Source organism: Sinocyclocheilus grahami, unplaced genomic scaffold, assembly GCF_001515645.1.
Source record: "Sinocyclocheilus grahami isolate Dianchi unplaced genomic scaffold, SAMN03320097.WGS_v1.1 scaffold11.1, whole genome shotgun sequence".
Lineage (NCBI taxonomy): Eukaryota > Metazoa > Chordata > Actinopteri > Cypriniformes > Cyprinidae > Sinocyclocheilus > Sinocyclocheilus grahami.
In genome coordinates, this window is record NW_015505190.1 from 2,078,700 (window position 1) to 2,103,326 (window position 24,627).

The 24,627-nt window shown below is 37.0% G+C and overlaps 1 protein-coding gene across 1 annotated transcript in view; it reads left to right on the top strand.

The window, feature by feature from the left end:
• Positions 1–24,627, top strand: part of LOC107595576 (protein Jumonji-like) — a 43,904-nt gene that overhangs the window by 17,312 nt on the left and 1,965 nt on the right. The window contains exons 4-17 of the mRNA XM_016286015.1: positions 380–546; positions 6,593–6,763; positions 9,226–9,383; positions 12,028–13,018; positions 14,850–15,328; positions 17,574–17,666; positions 17,778–17,896; positions 18,894–18,964; positions 19,147–19,261; positions 19,339–19,444; positions 20,489–20,671; positions 20,767–20,891; positions 21,020–21,197; positions 21,348–21,455. Of these exons, the coding sequence (XP_016141501.1) occupies positions 380–546; positions 6,593–6,763; positions 9,226–9,383; positions 12,028–13,018; positions 14,850–15,328; positions 17,574–17,666; positions 17,778–17,896; positions 18,894–18,964; positions 19,147–19,261; positions 19,339–19,444; positions 20,489–20,671; positions 20,767–20,891; positions 21,020–21,197; positions 21,348–21,455 (3,064 nt within the window). The remainder of the gene's footprint in view (positions 1–379; positions 547–6,592; positions 6,764–9,225; positions 9,384–12,027; positions 13,019–14,849; positions 15,329–17,573; positions 17,667–17,777; positions 17,897–18,893; positions 18,965–19,146; positions 19,262–19,338; positions 19,445–20,488; positions 20,672–20,766; positions 20,892–21,019; positions 21,198–21,347; positions 21,456–24,627) is intronic.

Below are 24,627 nucleotides of genomic sequence, written 5' to 3' on the forward strand. Positions count from 1 at the left end.
TAACATCTCTTTTCCTACCAAAGGATGTTTCTGTCTTTTTTCCTTATATGGATTCCAAAAATCTGGGTTGTGAACTAGTTTTTTTTAGCCTCATTAAAACAGGAGCCGTTAAATGAAAGAGACCAAAAAATTCTAACTTGAAAAATCTGTCATCATTTATTCTCATTTTACTCAAAACCCGCATGACTTTCTTCAGTGTAACATAAAAGGGAAGAGGAAAGGATTCATTGAAATTGCTTGGAAAAGTTGGACTAGTAAAAGCTTTCAAAATTGCTTGATGAATAAATGAAGGATGGAAAGATGCGTAAATAATGACAGAATTTTCATTTCTAGGAGAACTAATCCCTTCATTTCCCTAATTCTCTGTTCCTCATACCAGGCCAAGACTGCAGGCTCAGAGGAAGTTTGCTCAGTCTCATCCCTGTTCTCCCAATGCCACCCCGCTGAAAATGCTGGAGGCCATGCCCCCGAACCCAGCCATGCTCAACCATCTCACAAGACGCAAACCCAAAACCGAAGACTTCCTTACCTTCCTCTGCCTAAGAGGTGGGTCTGCTCTCTGTCTGTCTTAATTTTCTCATCCTATCAACTCTTAAAATGTTTACAGGCTCCATAAGTCTTCTCCTCTGGGCAGCACACATTCACCTCTCACATGGGAGTCACGGTTATTACTGGCAAACTTTTGGGTGACTGTCTTGTGTGTGCCGCTGTTATTTATTTTGTGTCTTGGCTGATCTCACACAGTGTAAGTTTTCAATTCAGCTTTCACCCTTCCAGTAAGCAAGTCAAAGGTGACAATGGCAAAGCAAAAGCTCCTGAAGATGAGGAATTTCTTCTTATTCATTGGAGTTATACTATTCAAGGTTAATTCATTGGAAATTAAATTGAGATTCATCTCTATACATGCAGGTTTCTTTTATTTGTTTGTTTGTTTTAAATATAAAATTCCATTGACTGGACAAGCATATTAGCAGTGTGTCGATCCAAACGTCAGTTAAACAAACTGAATATTTCAAGTCAGCTGGATGTAGTTGGGTTGCATATGAATGTTGTAAATATTATGGGAGAGAGCATCACTGAATCTGTTTACATGTACAGCAGAACATTAATCAATGTGATAACTAACACAAAATAACACAAAACTAACTAAACTAAAATGACAACTATAAATTTTTTTTGCATTAATTAAAATAAAGCTAAAATAAAATTAAAATGATAATATTTTAATTTTAAATTGAAAAAACTAAATGAAAATAATTAAATAGAAGTACTAAAATGACTCAAATTAAAACTGAAATGAAAATAAAAGAAAACTAACTTGAAATATAATAGCAATTATAAAATGCTTAAAACTAAAATGGAAATAAAACTGAAAATATAAAAATATAAATATAAAAGCTAATTCAAAATATTAATAAATATTATAATACTATATAAATAGCTATAAAATAACACTGGTTTTTACATTAAAGCATAAACAGATGATGACGTGCACATTCAATAAGTCACCAGAAATTTGAACAATTAAAACCTTTACAATTACCAGATAAAAGAATGCAGTTTAAGGTGTTTGCAATACCTTGGGGGGACAGAACACGAGTAATTAAGCATAATTGGTGTAAATTTGTGCATATAAAAACAGTGCTAACATCACCATAGTCTGGATTGGTGACAGCTATACATTCTGCTGCAGTCCTTCATCATATTTTTCTTCTCCACTTTTCTGGCAGAACAAACATGGAGGACACAAATTGAGTTAATTTTATACTTTCGCTTATTCTCTCTCCCTTCCCACTCACATTTCCCAGGCTACTTTGAAATGGAACTTTCTCCATCTCTCTTCTTTCTCACACACACGGCTGTGTAAAGACAGGGAACAGACTGATTGGATTTGCCATGGACTCTTGGCTGAGGGCAAAGTGGGTTAATGGATTTTCAAACATTAAGAATGTAAATGAGAACATCTTTTCCCAGTCTCCATTCCTCGCCTTCATCATATCCAACCTCTTTTCATTATTGGGTTAGAGCTGAGAGCGAACGTAAATGTGAGCGTGGCATTGTGGATCAGTTTATGGATTTTTAAAATATAACCTGCGCTTGTAGTGTCACATAAGTCAAGGCTGATTTAATCGATGCCATAACTCGGGTACACTGGCGGCTGGTGCTTCTCATGAGCGAGGATGTCACTTATCAGTGTAAAATCTTTCATTCATTCATTCATTGTCTGCTCCTAAAAGCTGCTTTTTAAACTTCTACTAAACAGTGAAATTACTTAATGAAAAATCATTCAAAACTGTCTTTGCATTGTTTATTTTACTAATGACTTTAACTAACTGCATCTCTGTCTCTAAACACTCAGTCATATATGACAGTCATATATTATACTGTATATATTTACACTACCATTCAAAAGTTTGGGGTCAATAAGATTTATTTTTTGAAATGCATTAATATTTTTGGTGATGGACCATGTGACACTGAAGACTGCAGTAAAAGCTGCTGAAAACTCAGCTTTATCATCACAGGGATAATTGAATTTTTACAATATTTTACAATAGAAAATAATTATTTTAATTAAATAGTAATAATATTTCACAAAATTACTGTTTTTACTGTAGTTTAATCAAATGCAGCTTTGGTGAGCATAAAATATTTATTTCACAAACTTTAATGAATCTTAAACTTTTGAATGGTAGTAATAAATTAATCTACATTATACTTGTATACTTTATATTATAATCTACTGTTATACTACTTATATATATATATATATACAGTGGGTACGGAAAGTATTCAGACCCCCTTAAATTTTTCACTCTTTGTTATATTGCAGCCATTTGCTAAAATCATTTAAGTTAATTTTTTTTCCTCATTAATGTACACACAGCACCCCATATTGACAGAAAAACACAGAATTGTTGACATTTATGCAGATTTATTTATATATATATATATATATATATATATATATATATTATACTCCTAATTTGGGTGCCAGCATCGTTCAATATTGCATTTTATTTAGTTGTGCCATTTTAGCCTGTTTCTCTCTCTCTTTTTTCTCCTTCTCTTTCTCTCTTACTCTCATTCTCCATCAGCCCATAAGGGACAGATGTAAAAACAGATTCAGATTCATACACAAAAATCCTCAAAGGCATGATTCCCTTCGAGGAAGAATTTAAATGAGAGGACGTCATGAGATGATGTTCCGACTCTTTCCAAAAATAATAGGATACTTAGACAAATGCAGACCTCTTTCCTGCAGATAGTGAAATATGCATATCATGTTAATGAATGAAAGTGAGAGTTGAATACTTTATCACCGCAAATGATTGGCTGTATTACTGCAGAGTAGTAATTGTGAGATGAAAATCATGTTCATTAATATTCGCTCTGAAATGGCTCTTCAAAACCTCTGGCTTTATCAAAGAGGAATCGAAGAATCATTCAGTCGCCTCTTGAGATGTGAACAATAGCCAATAGCTCAAAGCCCCCAGGAGCCCTTATTAAAGCCCTTGATGATAGAGGACTGGCCTAAAGAGCCTTGCTCCGTAATCTAGGGGGCCCAGAGATCCTTTCATTCAACATTCAGCTGGGCTCTCAATTCACCTGGAAATTATACATAGTCGTTTCACATAGTTCATTTCTATTGACCTCAAATAATGGCAGATATGACCAGGTTGCAATATAAATTTAACACTCTATTGGTTATTGTGGTTGGAGAAGTGGATTGATTCAAAAGCAGTCGGGCCACTTCTACTCTCTATTTCTCTCTCAGCAGTCTGTCCTGTTCCCCACCCCCTCCTCAGGCACACATATACACTCTCTCACGCATGCACACACAATCACATGCTACAACACATGTGAGCACCAAGGACCCAGTGACTCTGGTGCAGATAAATGGCTATTGAGGGAATGTGGAATAAAGCTTGTGAACAGGCTCTCCATTGTGAGCACTGAACCCTTCAGTGAGGATCAGTAGCACATGAGATGAGCGCTGGACTGGACCACTCTGCCGTCCCATTTAACAGCTCTCTCTCTCACAGTGCTGGGACAGTGAAGTTAAACAGGATATGGAGCTTTGCACAGTATGCAAATGCTCCACAAGAGTTTTAGGAAGTTATCTTCTTATTGTTATGCTCTAAGAGAGAATGCCTATGCAAAACACAGAACACAGAAACCTCTTAAAGCTGATTGATTAATGATTTTTTTTTTATTTGCTCACCATTTAGTTTCAAACCTATGACATTTTTTGTGCAGAACGCAAGATATATTTTGATTAATTTTTCTCCTATACAATGAATGTCAGTGGGGTCCAGCGTTGTTTTGTAAAATAGAAAATTGTTTTATTTAAGTGTACAGTGCCATTTAACGGTTCGGTGTCTGTAGGCTATTTAATTTTTTTTTTAAAAATAAGATGTGCTAACTAAAAAAAGGCGGAACTCATCTGCGAGAGCGGTGTAATTTCAATGCCCCGCTTATTAATAGCGCTTTCCTGATACCCGCAATTTACATACAGTATAATTACCCAACAATATAATTGTGAGAGAAAGCATTGAAATATATTTTTCCTCCCATCTCGTATTTATTCCCTTTAGGAGTTCCGTAGTACACGTCATTTCCTTTCCAAACACGGTATTCGGATTCGGGGACATCCCTAACGGGAAGTGTAAAATATTTTGGCTTAATAGTTAATGGGAAACACTGATTTCTTAAGTCAGGATTACCCATATATAGACTGGTTTGTTTTTGCTTTTGAAGTCCAGTCTGCACAAAAAAATTGATGAAAAATCATGAATCGTGATTAAAAATAAAAAAAAACATGAATCGATTTTTAATCAAATCGTGACCCCAAGTATCGATAAAAATTGAATCGTGAGGTACCAAAATATTCCCACTGCTACTAAAGCTGTATTTATTTGATTAAAAGTACAGTAAAACAGTAATTTTCTGAATATTGACATTTAAAAAAATATGTTTTCTATTTTAATACATTTTAAAGTTTTATTTTTTTATTGTTTTAATATGTTCCTTGAGGGTTACTTAAAATGTTAATAAAGTTTTTGCACCAAAAAAAACAAATAAATATGTGAAAAAATTATTATTTTCAACCCTCATTCTGACCCTCTGTCTAAAACTACTTATTTTAAGAGGGGATCCTTTAAGGCTTGTCAGTAATCGGCCATTATTAGGATTGGCTTACGTCATTGCATAGGAAATGGTATCAATGGTACGGTATCTGTACAAAGATGCGAACGAGCTGTTTGAACCAAACGCGTCAAAGCGAACGTTCTTTCACTCCATTTGTACTATTGACGACAGACTCAGGTGCACTGACTGTGTCAGAAAGAGAACGCACATCTGTATACTGTATCCAGTGTAGACAAGCAAGTGGCAGTGATTGTAATTTATTTTTTCTTTTGACACGACACGACACTTGCATTCAGCGTAATCAAGAATCAGCCTTTAAGCGACTGAACGCCAGTGAACGTCAGATGAGATGTCAGGGCATATGTCAGTAAAAATTAATTTATCTGTCTGGTCAACAGTTATACTGTGCACATGCTCTTCAATTGCATGCACAAATATTGTGGTGCGCGCTGTAGCCTGTGTCATTTCATATTAAAGTGCGAATGAAGCTACGAGCATGAGTGTCAGATCCGTGTCACTCAGCAGCTGCAGCTCTTAAAGTAATAGCAGCCAAATAACCCAGCTGCTATGAGGTCTGTTAATCAAAGAACAAAAGAAAAGAGAGGAAATCAATAACCTTTGTAGCTTTAAAGATTCATCTATATTTAATTTAGAATTTAGTGTTTGATAACTTTATTCAATTTCTGTATATTTCCTACTTGCTGAAGGGCACAGAATATGATTATATGATTCATAATGGGTTTATGTGAAGATTGTTTAAGTTCACTTAAATTAGAAGTTATTTTTTTTAAAAGTCTAATAAATGTTGATAGTTCTCAGTTATACTGTAATGTTGAGTGGCTATAGTCAGTGGTTAAATATTAAATATTAGGAAAAAATAACAATTTCCTAGAAACATCAGTAGTATTGGTATCAGTGATACTCACCTTCAGTCATAAAAAAGATGCCATTAAACAAATAATACAATTATAATGCCTTTACGTTGTTTCTACATTAATTTGAAGATTGAATGTGAAATTATTGCAATATAAAATTATATTTAAAAACTTTAATGTTAGGGGGTAAATCGCGATTAATTTCAGGAAAAATGTGTGATTATAAATGTTTATATTGACCTCATACATGCAGAGTATGAATAGTGGTTTAGGACAAAAAAAAAATTTTATTATTTTTTTTTCAAAATATCTTCTTTTATGTTCCACAGACATCATAAAGGTTTGGAACAACATAAGTAAATGATGACAGAATTTATATTTTTGGTGAACTATCTCTTCAAGGGTAATCAGGTTTCTTACAAAGCAAGATATGTGAAGACTTAATCTGTGTTCATCTCAGCTGGTAGTCATTACTTCTGTTCTGTTCTCTATTTCTAACTCGTACTGTGTGTCTCTCTGTCTGATACTCCCTCATTTTGTCTTTACCCTCTCTCTCATTGGTTCAGGCTCTCCTGCGTTGCCCAGCAACATGGCATACTTTGGTAGTGCTAAAGATGATGAAGATGTAGATGAGGAAGAGGAAGAGGAAGAAGACAGTGTTAGCAATGCCCCTGCTTCCTGCCAGTCCACTCCACGCAAGAGCAAAGGACCCAACAAATGCATTGCCAATGGTCATGGTACTTACACTCCTCAAACACACACACTTATTCTCATAAACTTTATCTTGCTTTGTGTTTTATAATCTTTTTTACTTAAAATAGTGATTTACAATCCATTTTACTGTGTAGTATGTGTAGTGTTCAGTGTATTATTGCACTGCCGGTAGCAGACAGGCTGGACATTTGGTTCCATTTAAGGACCCCAGTGAGGTGTGTTACAGTCCTGCCTCTTTCCACACCATACAGTTAATGAGCTGTGACTATATACAGCCCTCACTGTCAGACTGACATTTGCTCTATACCATCCATATAACACAAGGTATTTAATGTCTCATATAGTATGCACACATGCAATATAATATAATATAATACAATACAATATAATATTCAAAGTTTTAAAGTCAATAAGATTTATTAAAATAAGTTAATACTTTAAGCAAGGACATATTAAATTGATCAAAACGGACATTTATACATTTTATACAAGACATTTATAATATTACAAAAGATTTACATTTCAAATAATTGCTTTTCTTTTGAACTTTCCTTTCCTTTTCCTTTTGAAGTATCCTGAAAAAGTGTATTACAGTTTCTACAAAAATATTAACAGCACAACTGTTTTCAACATTGATAATAAAAAGAAATGTTTCTTGATCATCAGCATATTAAATCAATATATTAGAGTGATGTATGAAGGATCATGTAACTGAAGACTGGAGTAATTGCAGCTGAAAATTCAGTTTTGCAATTACATGAATAAATTACGTTAAATTATATTAAAATAACATATTTTAATTTGTAATAATATTTCACAGTTTTTACTGGATTTTTTATCAATAAAATGCAGCATAAATAAATACATAAATAAATAAATAAAACAATTTAAAATATAAATTGTTTCACATATGCTATATATTACATATTTTCATGACTATTTATGCTATATTTAGGCATACTGATTGAATTATTTTTACATGAATTTTCATATCTCTTCTTATTATTAATGATTTCACTGGTCACTGAGCGTGTTTCCTCTTTCTCTTTAGATTTCCGACATATTTATAGCTAACAGATCAAAACAGGCCAAGCTAAATTTAGCCATATAATAAAGTGATGAACGTCTTTTGAGTGCTCTCCCCATTTCTTTCAGTCTCTGGGTTTGTAACCGGGCCCTAATGCCCACTCAGCAAAATCTGCAGTGTATCTGACACCTCAGTAACCCAATACTGCTCCACATACTCAACACATGTCTGAGGGGCTCCGGACAAACTACAACCATACACCCGTCACCTCGCTGGGGTTTCGAGGTCAGATTGGACCTCGAGGATAAAACACAGTGTTTGTGTCTAAAACTGGGAACAGCTTTCAGGGTTTTTAAATTTAGATCATTCCTCTCAAATGCGCCCCATGCTTATGAGATCCTTGAACACTGACCAAGATTTTTCAGTGGAAGTTCTGCTGCTCTAAATTCAGTCTCTGCGCAGTGTGTTGTGTCTTTATGTGGGATATCATGCTGAAAGGACACTCTGTGTGCTACCTAATGAAAATAGGAGTCATGTTGAGCATCCACACTTTATCTTTATAATGAAACCAGAGCCACTTCTCCTTACGTACTGTACAAGACCACAGGCTAAATATGACACTTGTGCGCCATTGGCCAAGCTCCAAACTGTTTGAATGATAAGTTGGTCCCTCTAGAAGCTTTCATTTACTAAAGTGACCCAAAGAGCCTTTCGATACTTGTTTAGTGTTTTACTGCTAACATTGGACTCTCTGTTCAGTTCACCATCTGTTTAGTTAATGGAGGCTCAAAACTTTGAAAACTTTGCTTCTTTTATCCAAGTGCAATGTGGGTGGCTCTCAGGAAGAATGAAAATCTGTTACAGTAGATTGTCATGCAATATTAAGTTGTTCTTACAGTCGAAAAGCAGGAGATTAGTCTTTAACACAGCTAAAGTGAGCACTTTTAGTGGCATTCAGTCATTCGTGTTACTGGGTTTCGGTGATTTATTGATGTTTGTTTGAGAGCTGTAAGCAGCTTTGCAGTTACAATATTTGAGTTTTAAAATCCCATAAATTCTAGTGTGCTAGACAAGGCCTCTATGCAGACTCTGTTAGCTGCTTGGCAGTCTTCTTTTATAAGAGCAATTTACAAGTCAAGTGCACAGAAAATGGAAAGCAGAGCAGTCAGGTACAGCAGGACTATTCAGCAGAAAGACTCAAACTTGGTTTTTTTTCCACTACAGTACTAAATCATCTGGTTTAGGTCACCTAGGAGGGAAACCATCTGGTTAAGTCAGCCAATTCAATGCCTATAACCATCAGTAATTGTGCACCCATAGTGGATCCTAATATAGACAAAAAAGCATCTAAATAAATATATTTTCTTTTACTTTTAGATATTAATATACCTATATACACTAACAAAATGTGCTTAAAGACTTAATATTACATCTGTTGTATGCTCTCTCCTCTACCAGTATTTAATGGACAGACACGAGCTGCTGAGGAACACAAGAGCAGTTTAAGGGCCAGAGGGAGAGACAATGGGAAGGAGAAGAATTCTGTAGCATCAGCTAGGACCTCCACTACACACAATCTGCGACCCAACAGGGCTGTACGAGAACAAAAACAACAGGTATGGCTGGATTTATGTTTTGTTTTGTGCTGCATTGCTTTTTGTTTTGCATAGCGTTGCTTTCTGTTTTGTTTTGTGCTGCATTGCTTTTTGTTTTGTGTTGCGTTGCTTTCTGTTTTGTTTTGTGCTGCATTGCTTTTTGTTTTGTGTTGCGTTGCTTTCTGTTTTGTTTTGCGCTGCATTTTGTTTTGTGTTGTTGCATTGCTTTCTGTTTTGTTTTGTTTTTGTACAGAATTGTTTTCTCATGATCCCAACTTAATTTTCTTGTGATCTCAAAATAAAGTTTTCTCCTAATCTTGAATTAATTTTTGCATGAGAAAAATAAGTATTGCTCATCATTTCTCGGGTCAACTGCAAACCGTTTAATCAGCATCTGTCAAACATCAATCGAAAATTGACCACATGTTCAGAAATTCAGATCACTATAGTATTATTTTACAACAATAATGTTGTAGCTGCCTTCCTAAGTGCATGACACTGATGTGGAAGTGGTCTGTCACTGACAGACATATACTGTAGCTATTTGAGCTTAAGTGAGTCCCTGATGAACGGGAAATTGGATTTGCTCATCTATGATACAGATGGTTATATATAAAGTATATTTCCTTTAGAAATGGCTTTTGTTACCTCCAGACTGAGAAATACAAGAGAAAATAATTTTCAAGTTGAAATTTTGAGAAAATTAGTTTTGCTATGTCAAGATCACAAGAAAATAAAGTTGTGGAAAGCTGTGGAAAAAAAAGCATTGTCTCTTAGGGATTCACAGATGTATACATGTTGAAGATAATAATAAATAATAATCTTTCTGAAATTCATTTTATTTATTACAGTGAGATTTATTTTTATATGCTGGTATTTGTTGCTGTTATACACCACAATATACGCTTAGCTGCTCTCAGAGTGACCTTTACTATAAGTGAATGATGAATAATTGAAAAGCAAAAAAAAAATTCCGCTTTGCTTTCAAGAAATACTGTGTGCCATCTTTACACACAGCATTAACTATTAGAACATTATATTCCAGTGCACACAGTGTCATTTGCCTCCGTATTACTGTCTGCTAATTCAGTTAGTACAGAACGGTGGGATAATAGAGACTATGTAGGACCCATTTGTGAGTGTTCATCAAAATTTCCTCCCCTTCTGCCAGAGCGTCCTATGGGCTCAGAGCAGCATACTGTTAGCTTTACCCTATCCCTACTATCCTGCAGCAGGCCTATAGCAACACATGATGTCATCTCTCCTCCACCCAACCCCCTCTCTCTCCACACACAGTCAAATCCAGTGGAGTGTGCAAGTACCACATACTCGGGACTGTGTCCAATTTTTGTAAACATGAACTGTGTCTGCATGTGGTGGACCATTTGTATATCTGTTGTGGTTTCTGTCAAGAACTTTGGTTTTGCAGAGAAATTAATCGTCTCCCATCCCCCATCGCATGCAGATGGAACAATCATACTACATGGCTCAGGTCACGTGCGTGAGCTCCCTAAAGAATGAAAGAACAGCTCCACTGAGCCCCCTAGTGGAAGAATATGGTCATTCTGAGGGAATAATTGGAGGTTGCTGTTATGCATTACATTTGAGGAAGTTATGTTTGCTTCTTCTTGACAACAACACTTTCAGCCCTTGCCTTTAAATCACATGTCATCAGTAAAAAGAGAGCAAACACCAAACTTATGTTGTAGCACTGCAGTGCACAGTGGGTACTGTAGCTCAGACAGGATCATAGTTTTGAATTTCCAAGGAATGCATGGACTGATCAAATTGATTGAATTTGATTTAAGTTGCTTTGGATAAGTGTCAAATGCATAAAATTAGGGCCAATGACATTTTTTTTTTTTTTTTTAGTTTTTAGCATATATTTAAAAAAATTCAATTTATACTTATAAAGACTTGAATACACCTCCTCCGTCATGAGAATGTTTTTAATTCCTTTTTCATTTGGTTTTAATTTAATTTGGTATATTTTAATTAATAAATAGGAGAAAAGCATTATTACAGATATTTTTGTAAAGAAAAAAATTGTAAGTAGTTTTCCATACTCTTCTATTATTTTTTATTAAATTATTAATATTAAAGGAATTCTTAAAATAATTTAAGATCATAATAAATACTTTATTAAAACTGCTTCACTGTTTTTGTTATTGTGAGTTTATTATTATTAACATTTTTATTAATATTTAAAAAAAAAAATGTCTGCAAAATCAAGCTCATGCGGTGCAATCATTGTCCAGAAACATAAAAAAAAAAACATAAAACAGGAAATTATGTCATAGAGTAGACCCTTGAAGACTATATCAACAAGTCTCTTAAAATATCAGATAAATTGGCAAATTTAGTTCAGGTTGTAAATTCTGGTGAGCTTCTCCAAAAAGTGTGTGATGTTTATGAATTATTAACTGATTCAAATGTATAAAAATAATTATTAAAAACTGAAGAGTCAATAAACCTTTCTCGAAAATGGTATAGTTTAAAAAAAATGAAACCAACATGAATGCAAAGAATACCTTGTCACGCGTTTTAAACTAGATAAAATAAAATAAAATGTCACACAGCGGCTTGTATGTTGTATTTATTGTATATTCAGTTTTCTAGAGTGTAAATAAATGAAATAACACAAGTGATTTCTGTCATACCTCAGCCCTCCAAAATGAACAGAACATCAGGAGCATCTGCTGTCAGTTCTAGGAAGACAAGAGAACTCCGTAGTCCCCCGACCAAAGCTGTGAAATACCCCAAGGGCCACGTGACTTACACCAAAGCCAGACTGCTCAAAGAGGCCAAGCTCAGCCTGAGCACACACACACGCCACACCCACACACACCCTCAGCACTCCAACTCAGGAAAAGCCCAAACCAGCCACGCCAAGATGCAAAAACAGGTGCTATCACCAGCAACCGCTGGGAGGCTGTGTGGGACGGACACTTTCCCACCCAGACGAAATGGACTGAGACAGTCAAAGAGGCAGTTGGAGTTAGCTGGGGATAGTCTGACCGGAGCAGAGGTCGAGGTTAAGAGGGTCAAAGTGCAAGTGGTTCCCTTGGAGACGCGGAGTAGGAAAGCAGCTCAGGAGACGCCGGTGAGATCGCAAATGGCAGGATCACAACGGCCCAAACGGGCCTCGGCGGGGAAGCTCATGTTCACTAAACAGATGCACTGTAAAGCCACCACTCTGGCCAAGAACAGCCCCACTACCTCAACACGAGACATTTTGAAGCCAGCCAACTCCCCCAAAATATCAGAAACCCCCAAAACAAGCAATTCTCTAAAACAAGGCAATCCTTCTAATACGACTGAGCCCATCAACCAAGCTGAGCCTAAAGAGCGAGGCCGGCGCAGCGCGGAGGTCACGGAGGTTCCCGTTTTCTGTCCAAGCACACGCGACTTCCACGACCTGTTGACTTACATGGAGTTTGTGCGGGGGCAAGCGGAGGCGTATGGGTTGTACCGAGTTGTTCCGCCGGCGGATTGGCGTCCTGAGTGTAAGCTTAAAGAGGAGATGCGCTTCGTCTCGTACGTGCAGCATGTGAACAAGCTGGGCAGACGCTGGGGCCCAAATGTACAGCAACTGGCCTGCATCAGGAGACACCTGCGGACACAAGGCATAAATATGGAAGAGCCTCCACTTATAGGTAAGAAGTGGTGGACAGGAAAACAATGTTTTGTGGGCATAATTGACAATCAGAGACAGTGCTGGGGATTAACTAAAAGTAGTAATGCTACTAACTTAGCTACTTTTTTAAGATTAATTTTTGGCATTTTTGCCTTTATTTTGATAGGACAATTGGTTGGCAGTAAGTGAAGTGGTGGTCGGGGGGGCGGGGGATGGGGGGTGATCGGGAAAGGTCCATGAACTGTGATTCGAACTTGGGACACCCACAGTGCAACGGCATTATATGTCGGTGCACTGGCCACAAGGCTATTGGTGCTGACAACTTATCTACTTTTTTTAGTGGTGTGACAGAAGCTTAGATTTTAACATTTGTGTTGTTTGTCATTTGTAGCATGGTTAAGTCTGATTCATTTACATTACATTTACATTTAGTCATTTAGCAGATGCTTTTATCTAAAGATGACAATTTTATCCAAATGAGGACAATTGAAGCAATCAAAATCAACAAAAGAGCAATGATAGGCAAGTGCTATAACAAGTCTCAGTTAGATTAATGTTTTTAAAAATTCATTATAGCGAATCTGTTCGTCTTTATCAGATGTAGCATATGATAGTATGATTCATTCCAGTGAATCACTTTGTCATAAACGGTCCTCTCTCTCTCTCTTTCTTACACGTTGCATTTGAAAATATGATTCTCTCTAGTGAATCAGTTTGTGTTAAATGCTCCTCTCACACTCTCAAACATTGCGGTGAACACTCCTCTCTCTCATATGTTGCATGGAAAAGTCTGGTTCATTGTGGTGAATCGGTTCATCCTTAATGGTCCTCGCTATCAGATGTAGAATTTTAAAGTAAGATTCATACTAGTAAATCAGTTTGGCATAAACTCTCCTCTCTCTTTCATATGTAACATTGGAATATCTGATTCATTCCATTCAAATCAGTTCATTTGGTGAATCATTTTGTAACAAAATATTTAATTAATTGCTCCTGTTCAAAAATGTAAAAAGTAAAAAAATGTGGTTGTTTAAATTTTTTTTTTTACTTGCATTTTGTAGTTAAATGTTGTGACCCAAACTGAGATGTTTATTCATTCCAAAACTCTTTTTTGCTTCAGAAAAATATTGTTATAATTTTTTTATATATATATATGTATATATATATATATATATTACTTTTATAATTAAATGTAAAATATTTGCCGCCTTATAAAACTACAATGCAGTTAGACTTTTTGTTACTACCTTGACTGCAGAAGCTACTGTTTCAAAGGAGCTTTCCTAATATAATTATATTCATACCCATTACATCAAATTCTCTGTTAAATCCAGGCTATGTTGTCTTTAGTTGAAGTAAATTACATTAACGTGTTAGCTCAGACAATAGTTGGTGTGTTTTTGTATTAATATTCAGATAAGTATTATATCTTCACTTGTAATCTACCAGCTATATTTGAAGTGCATATCTATTGGTCATTCTGTCACTGACCTGTTCAGTTTGGACAGATTAGTGAGCTCATGCTAGCAAAGGCAGCTTCCTTTGACGAGATTACTAGAGCCAAGACAGATAGACGGCTCAGTCTGGTCTCTTGTTGACTGAATGAGGAAAATCATCTAGGCGACGCCAGACAGAGCTGCTGCCTTCTTGCCAACCTCAAATCCTTCTTTAGTTTCAGTGTGCCACTCAAACAGTGACATGGCTGGCACTAATGCGAGCCGTTTGAAAGCTGTGACTAATGGTGTATGTGCGCATACATTTAGAGATAAAAGTGAAGCGAAATTAAAGAAGCAGCCGTTTGCAAACAGCCAGCGTGGTAATTAATTTGTATCCTTTTTGCTTCCTATTAGGGGGCTGTGAGCTGGACCTGGCCAGATTCTTCCAGATCCTCAATGAAATGGGGGGAATGCAGCAGGTCACAGACCTGAAGACGTGGGGCCGTCTCGCCGATCTGCTGGGCATCCCGCGCTCGGCTCAAGATCGGTTGGCCAAGCTCCAGGAGGCGTACTGCCAGTACCTGCTCTCATACGACTCTCTGTCCCCAGCCCAGAGGGCCCAGCTGGAGAAGGAAGTGCTGGCAGAGAAAGAGGCCCTGGAGAGAAGAAGTGGGCCCCTAGAGGGCCAGGGAGACATATCCCAGCATGCCGCTCTGCTGCTTCCACGCTGCGAGCCCAAAAATGGGCTGGTGAACGGAGCGTTGCACCGCAGCAGAGCGCGTGAGCACCTCAGAGAGCTGGACCCCACGGCGAAGACCACCCGGCCAAGAAGACTAGAGAAGAGAGGGGAGGATGAAGGGGTGATAAATGAACATTACAAGTGCATACACAGGGTATATTTGCTTTACTTTTTGGATACATAATATATATATATTTATATAATATTTATATATAATATATATATATATATTATATTTATGAACATAGTTTTTTTTAAAGGGGTGGTTGATTAAATGATTTCACTTTTTTAACTTTAGTTAGTGTGTAATGTTGCTGTTTGAGTATAAACAATAACTGCAAAGTTACGACGCTGAAAGTTCAATGCAAACGGACATACTGTCTTTTAAAATTATGGCAGTTAAAGGGTTAGTTCACCCAAAAATGTATATTAGGCTGCGTTTTACTCACCCCTGAGGCGTCCTAGGTGTATATGACTTTCTTCTTTCAGACGAATCCAGTCGGAGTTATATAAACAATTGTCTTTGATCTTTCAAGCTGTTTAATGCCACTCAGCGGGTGTTTCATTGCTTCAGTCCAAAAGAACTTAAATTAAAATCGCCCATCCATAAAAATATAGTGTCTCACACGGCTCCGGGGGGTGAACAAAGGCCTTCTGTAGTGAATCGATGCATTTTTGTAAGAAAAATATCCATATTCAAAACGTAATAATCACTTGAATCTAGCTTGCACTCACTGTTGTAAACAGAAACAGTTCTGGGCGGATAACGTATGTGGTCGGCCGCTCAGAAGTGACGCACGAGGAAACGCAGGGGAGAGATCAAACCAAAACAACGGTCAAGAATTAGAAGTACAAAACAAGGATTTGTAAAGAAGCATGTCGGAGGATTTCGATATAAGCCAAGAGGAGACTGGTTTTCCTTTGCTAAAGTAAGAAAACTTTGCTTCCTTTGATCCTGTAAACAAACGTTGGTTTTCACGAGACTCACCGGCGCATGCGCAGCGCTGACCTCATACGTCATCAGCCTGGAGCTGCTTCTGTGTACAACCGTTGGCGCAAGCTACATTAAAGTGATTATTACGTTTTGAATATGGATATTTTTCTTACAAAAATGCATCGATTCACTACAGAAGGCCTTTGTTCACCCCCCGGAGCCGTGTGAGACACTATATTTTTATGGATGGGCGATTTTAATTTAAGTTCTTTTGGACTGAAGCAATGCAACACCCGCTGAGTGGCATTAAACAGCTTGAAAGATCAAAGACAATTTTTAATATAACTCTGACTGGATTCGTCTGAAAGAAGAAAGTCATATACACCTAGGATGCCTCGGGGGTGAGTAAAACTCAACCTAATTTTCATTTTTGGGTGAACTAACCCTTTAATGCCTACAAAAACGGCTGGTAGGGACTACAACAAGTTACTTCCCGGGGTTGTGACATCACAAACCCTGAAATTTACATAAACCCCGCACCCGGGAACATGCAACAAAGGGGGCGAGGCCATGTTGCACTGCTTTAGAGAAGAGGAAGAGTTGTTGCCATGCCGTCAAAACTAGGGGTGCATGAAAAAATCTATTCATATATGAATCGCGATTCTGTCTCCTAACGATTCTCGCATTCTCTTCATCTTTCTCACTCTCTCTCATTCAGATGATCAGCTCCATCAATGAACTGTGTTCCAATTATACACTTTATGAGTATAGACAGACAGATATTTTTCACATAGCTACGAGAAGCGTTAAACATGGACGCACACGTGGTTGCCGTGTAGCGAGCAATACTTGCTGGCAAACACTTCTTACCGTTTACAAAAATCCTACAAGGCAATCATGTATTCTGCTGTATTAAAGCTTTAATCAGGATAAAACTGTATATTAGAAGCTAACATAAGCAGTAGCATTGACAAATAACAGCGTATATAAAAGTATAAGACAACAACAAACAAAACATACCATTCTGAAACGTCCTGTAAGAGCCGTGCTTGCACAGGTTCTGCGCAATCCTCTTCACTAAGATTCTCTGGGTCTCAATCGGGCTCAAACTGATAAGCAATATTGACGACGCCATTGTTTACAATACAACTGGAGCACATGCACTGAGGTGAGGGGCGTTTAGACATGTACTAGGCGGTTTAGCGAATCACAACACACTGGGCCAGCTAACCAATCTGAGCCCATTGCATATTTCTGAGGGTGGGGCTTCATAAAACCAGGAAATCATCAGAGCGTTCCTAGGAAAAGGGACAGTGCAGTGTAGAATAAATAATGTGTTTTTAAAAAAAATAAGCATTAACACTGCACCCCATAAACACAATCAAGCCTAGAAAAAAAACAGTCAGCCACCTCTTTAAGCATCAGTCTTTGGTGTGGACGCTCATTGTTTGTCTGTCTTTCCCAGGGAAAGTCGTTCTCGCTGACGACATTCTACAGGGCAGCCAGGAACACTATGAACACATGCTTCAGCAAAGAGCCAGACACTGCTGAAGTTGAGGTACATTTTCATGTTGACAAGCTGTTTTCATCATGTTTTCTTTGATGTGCAGGAATAAGTGATGTTGTTTTTAGTCATGTTCACTGTCATGTCTTTTAACTGTTGCTGCAGAGGGAGTACTGGAGACTGGTTGAGGAAAAGGAATGCCATGTTGCTGTGCACTGTGGGAGGGTTGACACAAAGACTCATGGGAGTGGATTTCCTGTGGGAAAGTCTGAGCCATTTTCAAAGTTAGGGTTTTAAAAAACATTTTATATTAAAGGGATAGTTTACCCAAAAGTGAACATTTTGATACTGCCATCATTTACTCACCCTTCATTTGTTCCAAACCTGTATGGGTTTCTTTATTATGCAAAACACAAAAGAAAATATTTTGAAGAATGTTGGTAACCAAACAGCTGACGGTAACCATTGACTTCCATAGTATTTTTCCGTTCTCATAGAGGAAACTCATAGAGGTTTGGAATGACTTGATGGTGAGTAAATGATGGCATAATTTTCATTTTTGGGTGAACTATCCTTTAAGTTTATAAATGTTAACATTATTTAATGCACCAATTACTAACAATTTATTAAATGTTTACATTTAATTTTATAAAAATATTATATTTCATAGAAATATATTATGTATATTTATATATCAGTTAGTTCATAATATATTAACCAATGTCACCTGTAAAAACTGATGCTATAAAGCCATATTAAGTGAATTTAGGCATTACAATGTACAGTATGAAAAATGATTATTTACTTTTGCGTGAGCGTGAAAGATTTCCGCACACAGATTTCGCAACGGTTCAAGTTGGTCACGCAGATTCACCATGCTGACCAAGCTGCTTGCATTGATACTCCTGTGTGAGCTGTTTCATACATCACTACACTGTTGACAACAGACAATGGACCTTTTTTGCCTCTGGAATTTTAACATTTTGTCACAAGAATGAAATGTTTTTAAATATGAATTTTAAAATTAGTTGAAAAACATAGGAAATGAGCAGGCACAATTAAAAATCCAATATTGGCTGATATATTACAAAACCCTCGTAAAAGGTATATGTGTAAATTAACCTTATTATAGATATTTATCAATTCTGTTATAATACCAATGATAGTGCTTTAACAGTATATACAACCTTACTGTAAAGTGTTACCTGTAGAAGATAAACAAAATGTGCATAAAATATTGACAGACTCTGCAAACTCTAATTGGCTTGTCTTGTTCCCAAGGCATGGATGGAATCTTACCGTCCTTCCCAATAACTCAGGATCCATCTTACGTCATCTTGGTGCTGTGCCAGGTAATGTTTTCCGAAAACTGAAAAACTTTCATGCATACAATAAAACATCTTAAATAATTGAGAGTTCAATTATATTCCCATACTAGATCATTTAGAATGATGTGTGTATTTAATCTGCCTGCGAAGCTGTTGAATCTGTGCAGCAGTAAGTGTTCAGTACATCTGTTTGTGTTTGCATGAAGGAGTGACCATCCCCTGGCTGAACATAGGCATGGTCTTTTCTACCTTATGCTGGTGTCGGGACCAGAACAGCCTTCCGTATATAGATTACCTACACACTGGTGCTGACTGCATTTGGTAAGAGTTTAAAGAGTTGGGCTTAAATTGAACCCAAATGGCATGATCCCTAATAAATGAGTCTCTCTCATCCTCAGGTACTGTATTCCAGCTGAAGAGAAATCCAAACTTGACAAAGTAGTACACACACTGCTACAGGCTAACGGCACTCCAGGGCTGGAGATGCTAGAGAGGAACATTATGGTGAGAGAGAAACATTGACTTCTTAAAGGGACAGCTCACCTAAAAATAAACATTTTGTAATAATTTACTCCCCTCATGTTGTTGTTTCACTTTCTTTCTTACGGTGACCGGGAGGGGACATGTTTGGTTCTCTTAATTTTGTCGTGGGCACAACATATTAATTAATGTGGCCACAAGACCATTTTGTCGAGGTAACGACATCCTTATGTCGTGGCCACACGATGTGAAGTCGCAACCTCGAGAACCTATGTTGAGGATGCGACATCCATTTCTCTTATTATTTTGAGGGAACGACATGTTTTTCTCGTGGCCACGAGTTTAAACAAACCTGCGTGACCATAGCAACCTGGGATTACTAGAAATGGATAAAACATTTTTATTCATACCACAGTCTTGTAAATCCATTAACTGATTGTGTCTTTTAATTTAATATTTGTATATTATTATTATTATCATAATAACTGTTTAGGGCTATATTTTTATATTTATTGTGTATCGCTTTACCTAATTAACGTTTTGTATAATTATGCTAGTATTTGCTACCATATATTTTGCAATACTGTAAACGCCTGACAATTATGCCAATAAAGTTTTGACTTCATGATTGTATTTATGCCTGTGTGTGTGTTATTTTATTTTATGTACTTTATGTAACATTTATTCATGATAAACTACTGCTGTCTAATACTGTCTACATCGTGCGCAATACAGCTGGTAGCCAAGGCCTATGGTTAATATAATAATTTAATAATGTATAATTTCTTAATTCAAAATAAAATATTAATAAAACCATCTCTGATAATCCCAGGTCACTATGGTCACTCAGCTTTGTTTACGCATTAAACTCGTGGCCACGAGAAATGGATTGAAACACTGAGACATTTTTCATAATATCTTTTGTGTTCCATAGAAAACAAACAGCAAAATTGTCAATTTTTGGTGACTGTCCCTTTAAATGTACTGTCTTTCTGCAATGAAAAGGAGAATGTGGTTTGATGTGACGTTACTTTTCTTTTGACTTTTATCTCTTCATCCTCATGACAGATTTCTCCAGAGGTGCTCCGTCGAAAGGGGGTGAAAGTGTACCGGACTGTGCAACAGAGTGGTCAGTTCATGGTATGTTTCCCAGGGACCTTTGTGTCTAAGGTGTGTTGTGGCTACAGTGTCTCAGAGACCGTGCACTTCGCCAATCCCCAGTGGATGAAGCTGGGCTACGAGGCAGCTAAGGTGAGAGACTCGCTGCGCGGACGGACGGAGCTAGGCTTGGTATTTTCTGTGGGAGTATGGTGCTTTCACACTTGTGTGTCGTGTTTGCTTTGCAGGACCTTAAACGGCGTCGTATCGAGGAGCCATTCTCCACAGAGAAACTGCTCTACCAGATCACTACATGTGAGCGGGACAACAAGCAGCTCATGAATTCAGTCTCCAGTCTCATCAAAGATCTCAGGTCTGTCCAAAACACATCCTGAGGCTTGCTTTGACTCGTTTAATGAGCTTCAATAGCCAGAAACGGTTCATTTTTCTAACACAGATGAACACACACATGAGTAAAAGTCCTGTTCCATACTTTTTCAGGGATGCAGAGATTAGCCAGCGCAGGGATCTGTTCGAGGCCGGGCTCCGTCTGTCTGCACGCTATGGCACACACTGCGAGTCTCAAGCAGACAAGAAGAAGCAGCAGCGCTCCAGATTTACAGAAGACACGGCTGACAGGCGCTGCCAAGTGTGTCAGCATCTGTGTTACCTCTCCATGGTACATTTACAATATTACACATCACTTTACCTTATTCAGAGGGGTCTGTCTTAAATTATGAAGAAATTTCCCTAGGCTAATTGGTCTAGCTATGCTATAATATGTCATATTAGCATATATACTGTACTCTCCCTGTCTCATCTTTAACAGGTTGTTCACGAGAGTGACAATGTGGTTTTCTGTCTGGAATGTGCTCTACGATACATCCAGAAGCGCAGGTCCCCCCGTGGCCTCAAGATGATGTTTCGTTACACTGAGGTACTTTACTGTCTACAGCAAGTGTGTATAAAAGCTGGGAGTAGCATTAAATGCATTAAACTGTTGTTTTTTTTGTCTAAAACAAAATCAGAAACTAAAATCAAATTAAAACTAAATATAAACTAAAGTAAATTATTTTAAATCATTTTGTTTCATTATACACTACCATTAAAAAGTTTGGAGTCAGTAAGATTTTTTAATGTTTTTGAAAGAAGTCTCTTATGCTCATCAAGGCTGCATTTATTTGATGCAATAAATGCAATCTAAAATAGACATTTTCTATTTGAATTTTTCCTGTGATGGCAAAGCTGAATTTTCAGCAGCCATTACTTGTGTCACATGATCCTTCACACATTATTCGAATATGTCGATTTGATGCTCAAGTAGCGTTTCTTATAAAATAAAAAAATCAAAAGAACAGCTTTTATTTGAAATACAAATATTTTGTTACAATGTCTTTAATGTCACTTTTGCTCAATTTGATGCATCCTCGCTGAATAAAAGTATTAATTTCTTTCAAAAAAGTAGAAAAATTTAACTAAATGGAGACTATTTTGAATGATAGTGTACTTGCTCATTTCCTTGATTTTTATATTTGGACTACTTTGCGGTCATAAAAGTAATGTCCTTTTTATACAGAACATTAGAATGTTGTGATGTATAAATCAATTTGTAGCGTTTAAAATGATTTTAGTTTGTAGTGTTTTCGTTTTTATTTGATTTAATTAATCAAAATAGTATTGAATTTGAAAATTGGTCAGAATTTTAATATTATTGGATTCCTATCGATTGTCAATACATTATAACATGTTAAATTTAGCAAGTGGCAAGAAAAGGATAGAAAATAAAAATGTACAACTGTGTGTGCGTGTGTTTTTGGCACTCCGAATTATAATGAATAACAAATGTTAAAAATCTATTTTCTAACCGATCCTTTAGTCACATTGGAAGGTCAAATCGAGCGTTGAGCACATTGTATTCAGGGCCGCATTAAGACCTCACTGGGCCCTGGGGCTATGACTTACTGCAGGGCCCCCCCATATATATATATATATATACACACACACAGTATCTCACAGAAGTGAGTACACCCCTCACATTTTTGTAAATATTTTATTAAATCTTTTCATGTGACAACACTGAAGAAATGACACTTTGCTACAATGTAAAGTAGTGAGTGTACAGCTTGTATAACAGTGTAAATTTGCTGTCCCCTCAAAATAACTCAACACACAGCCATTAATGTCTAAACCGCTGGCCACAAAAGTGAGTACACCCCTAAGGGGCAATGTCCAAATGGGGCCCAATTAGCCATTTTCTCTCCCCGGTGTCATGTGACTCATTAGTGTTACAAGGTCTCAGGTGTGAATGGGGAGCAGGTATGTTAAATTTGGTGTTATCGCTCTCACTCTCTCAAACTGGTCACTGGAAGTTCAACATGGCACCTTATGGCAAAGAACTCTCCGAGGATCTGAAAAAAAAATTGTCGCTCTACATAAAGATGGCGTAAGCTGTAAGAAGATTGCCAAGACCCTGAAACTGAGCTGCAGCTGCACGGTGGCCAAGACCATACAGCGGTTTAACAGGAGGGTAAAGGTGATGGATTGGCCAAGCATGTCTCCAGACCTAAACCCTATTGAGCATCTCAAGGTCTCTAACATCCACCAGCTCTGTGATGTCGTCATGAAGGAGTGGAAGAGAACTCCATGCCCAAGAGGGTTAAGGCAGTGCTGGAAAATAATGGTGGCCACACAAAATATTGACACTTTGGGCCCAATTTGGACATTTTCACTTAGGGGTGTACTCACTTTTGTGGCCAGCGGTTTAGACATTAGTGGCTGTATGTTGAGTTATTTTGAAGGGACAGCAAATTTACACTGTTATCCAAGCTGTACACTCACTACTTTACATTGTAGCAAAGTGTCATTTCTTCAGTGTTGTCACATGAAAAGATATAATAAAATATTTACAAAAATGTGAGGGGTGTAAAAAAAAAAAAAAAAACTAGCTCAAGTAAAACCAAGCTTGCTGAACAAGTAAACAATCACAAATTATAATAGCACAAAGATACATACGAAATCAACCTACTTGAAAACCTAAAAAAAAAAATATAAATATTAAATATTATATTGTATAAAGTAAATGTACAAATAGACTGAATAGTCTTCACTGTATAAATTCAATATACATTAATTCTTACTTATTTTACAAAAGTGATTCAGTCAAGGACAGTGAATGATTTTCTTTCTGATGTTTGATTTACATTATTGACACAAATGGCAACAGCAGCTATATTAGGCTGCTTTAGAAGAATAGTTCACCCAAAAATGAAAATTCTGTTGTTGTTCTAAACCTTCTTTAGTTGTTTCCCTCTGCTGTTGAACGCAAAAGAATATATTTGGAACAATACTGGTAACCGAAAAAAAAAAAGAAAGAAACACTATTGGAGTCAATGGGGACCAGAAAGTTTCTGGTTATAAACATTCTTCCAAATATCTTCAGTTTTGTTGAGGAGAACAAAGAAATTCATACAGGTTTCAAATTCATACAGAACAACTTGAGGGTGAGTAAATGCGGACAGTATTTTCATTTTTGGGTGAAGATAATGCCAGGATCTCATATAGCCTACTACTACACATGCTTTATCTTTAACTATTAATGTTCATGTAAGACACAACTGACTGTGTTGACGAGGATACTCGCAAAGACTGGCATTTTAACACATAACTATGTGTATTTGAACGTTTAAGCACAAGGCGCAAAAAAGAACGAATTACATTTTTTCTACCGGGTTATTTCCCAACCCTAAAGCGAATATATAGAGTTTGTTCAAACACAGAAAGCCAAATACATCCATCAAGTTAATAATCAAACTAACCTAAAATCTGTGTGGACGATGGCGCTGTTTTTATCTGCTCCATGTGCCCGGTCCACTTGCTGTTTCACAACTTCTACTCCATCATCATCTTTAGTAAAATAACTTGATAGCTGGGGATTTTACTAACTATGTTTTATCTGCTGTTTGTTTTTTTACGTTTTTTTTTTTTTGAGCCCCTCTTTCACATTTTTTTTTTTAGAATAGCTGACATTTTTACTTATCGAAGATTGTTCTTTGCCTGAACATTTCCAGATTATGCCAGAACGAAGTGAAGAGTGGAGGTGAATGCGGACA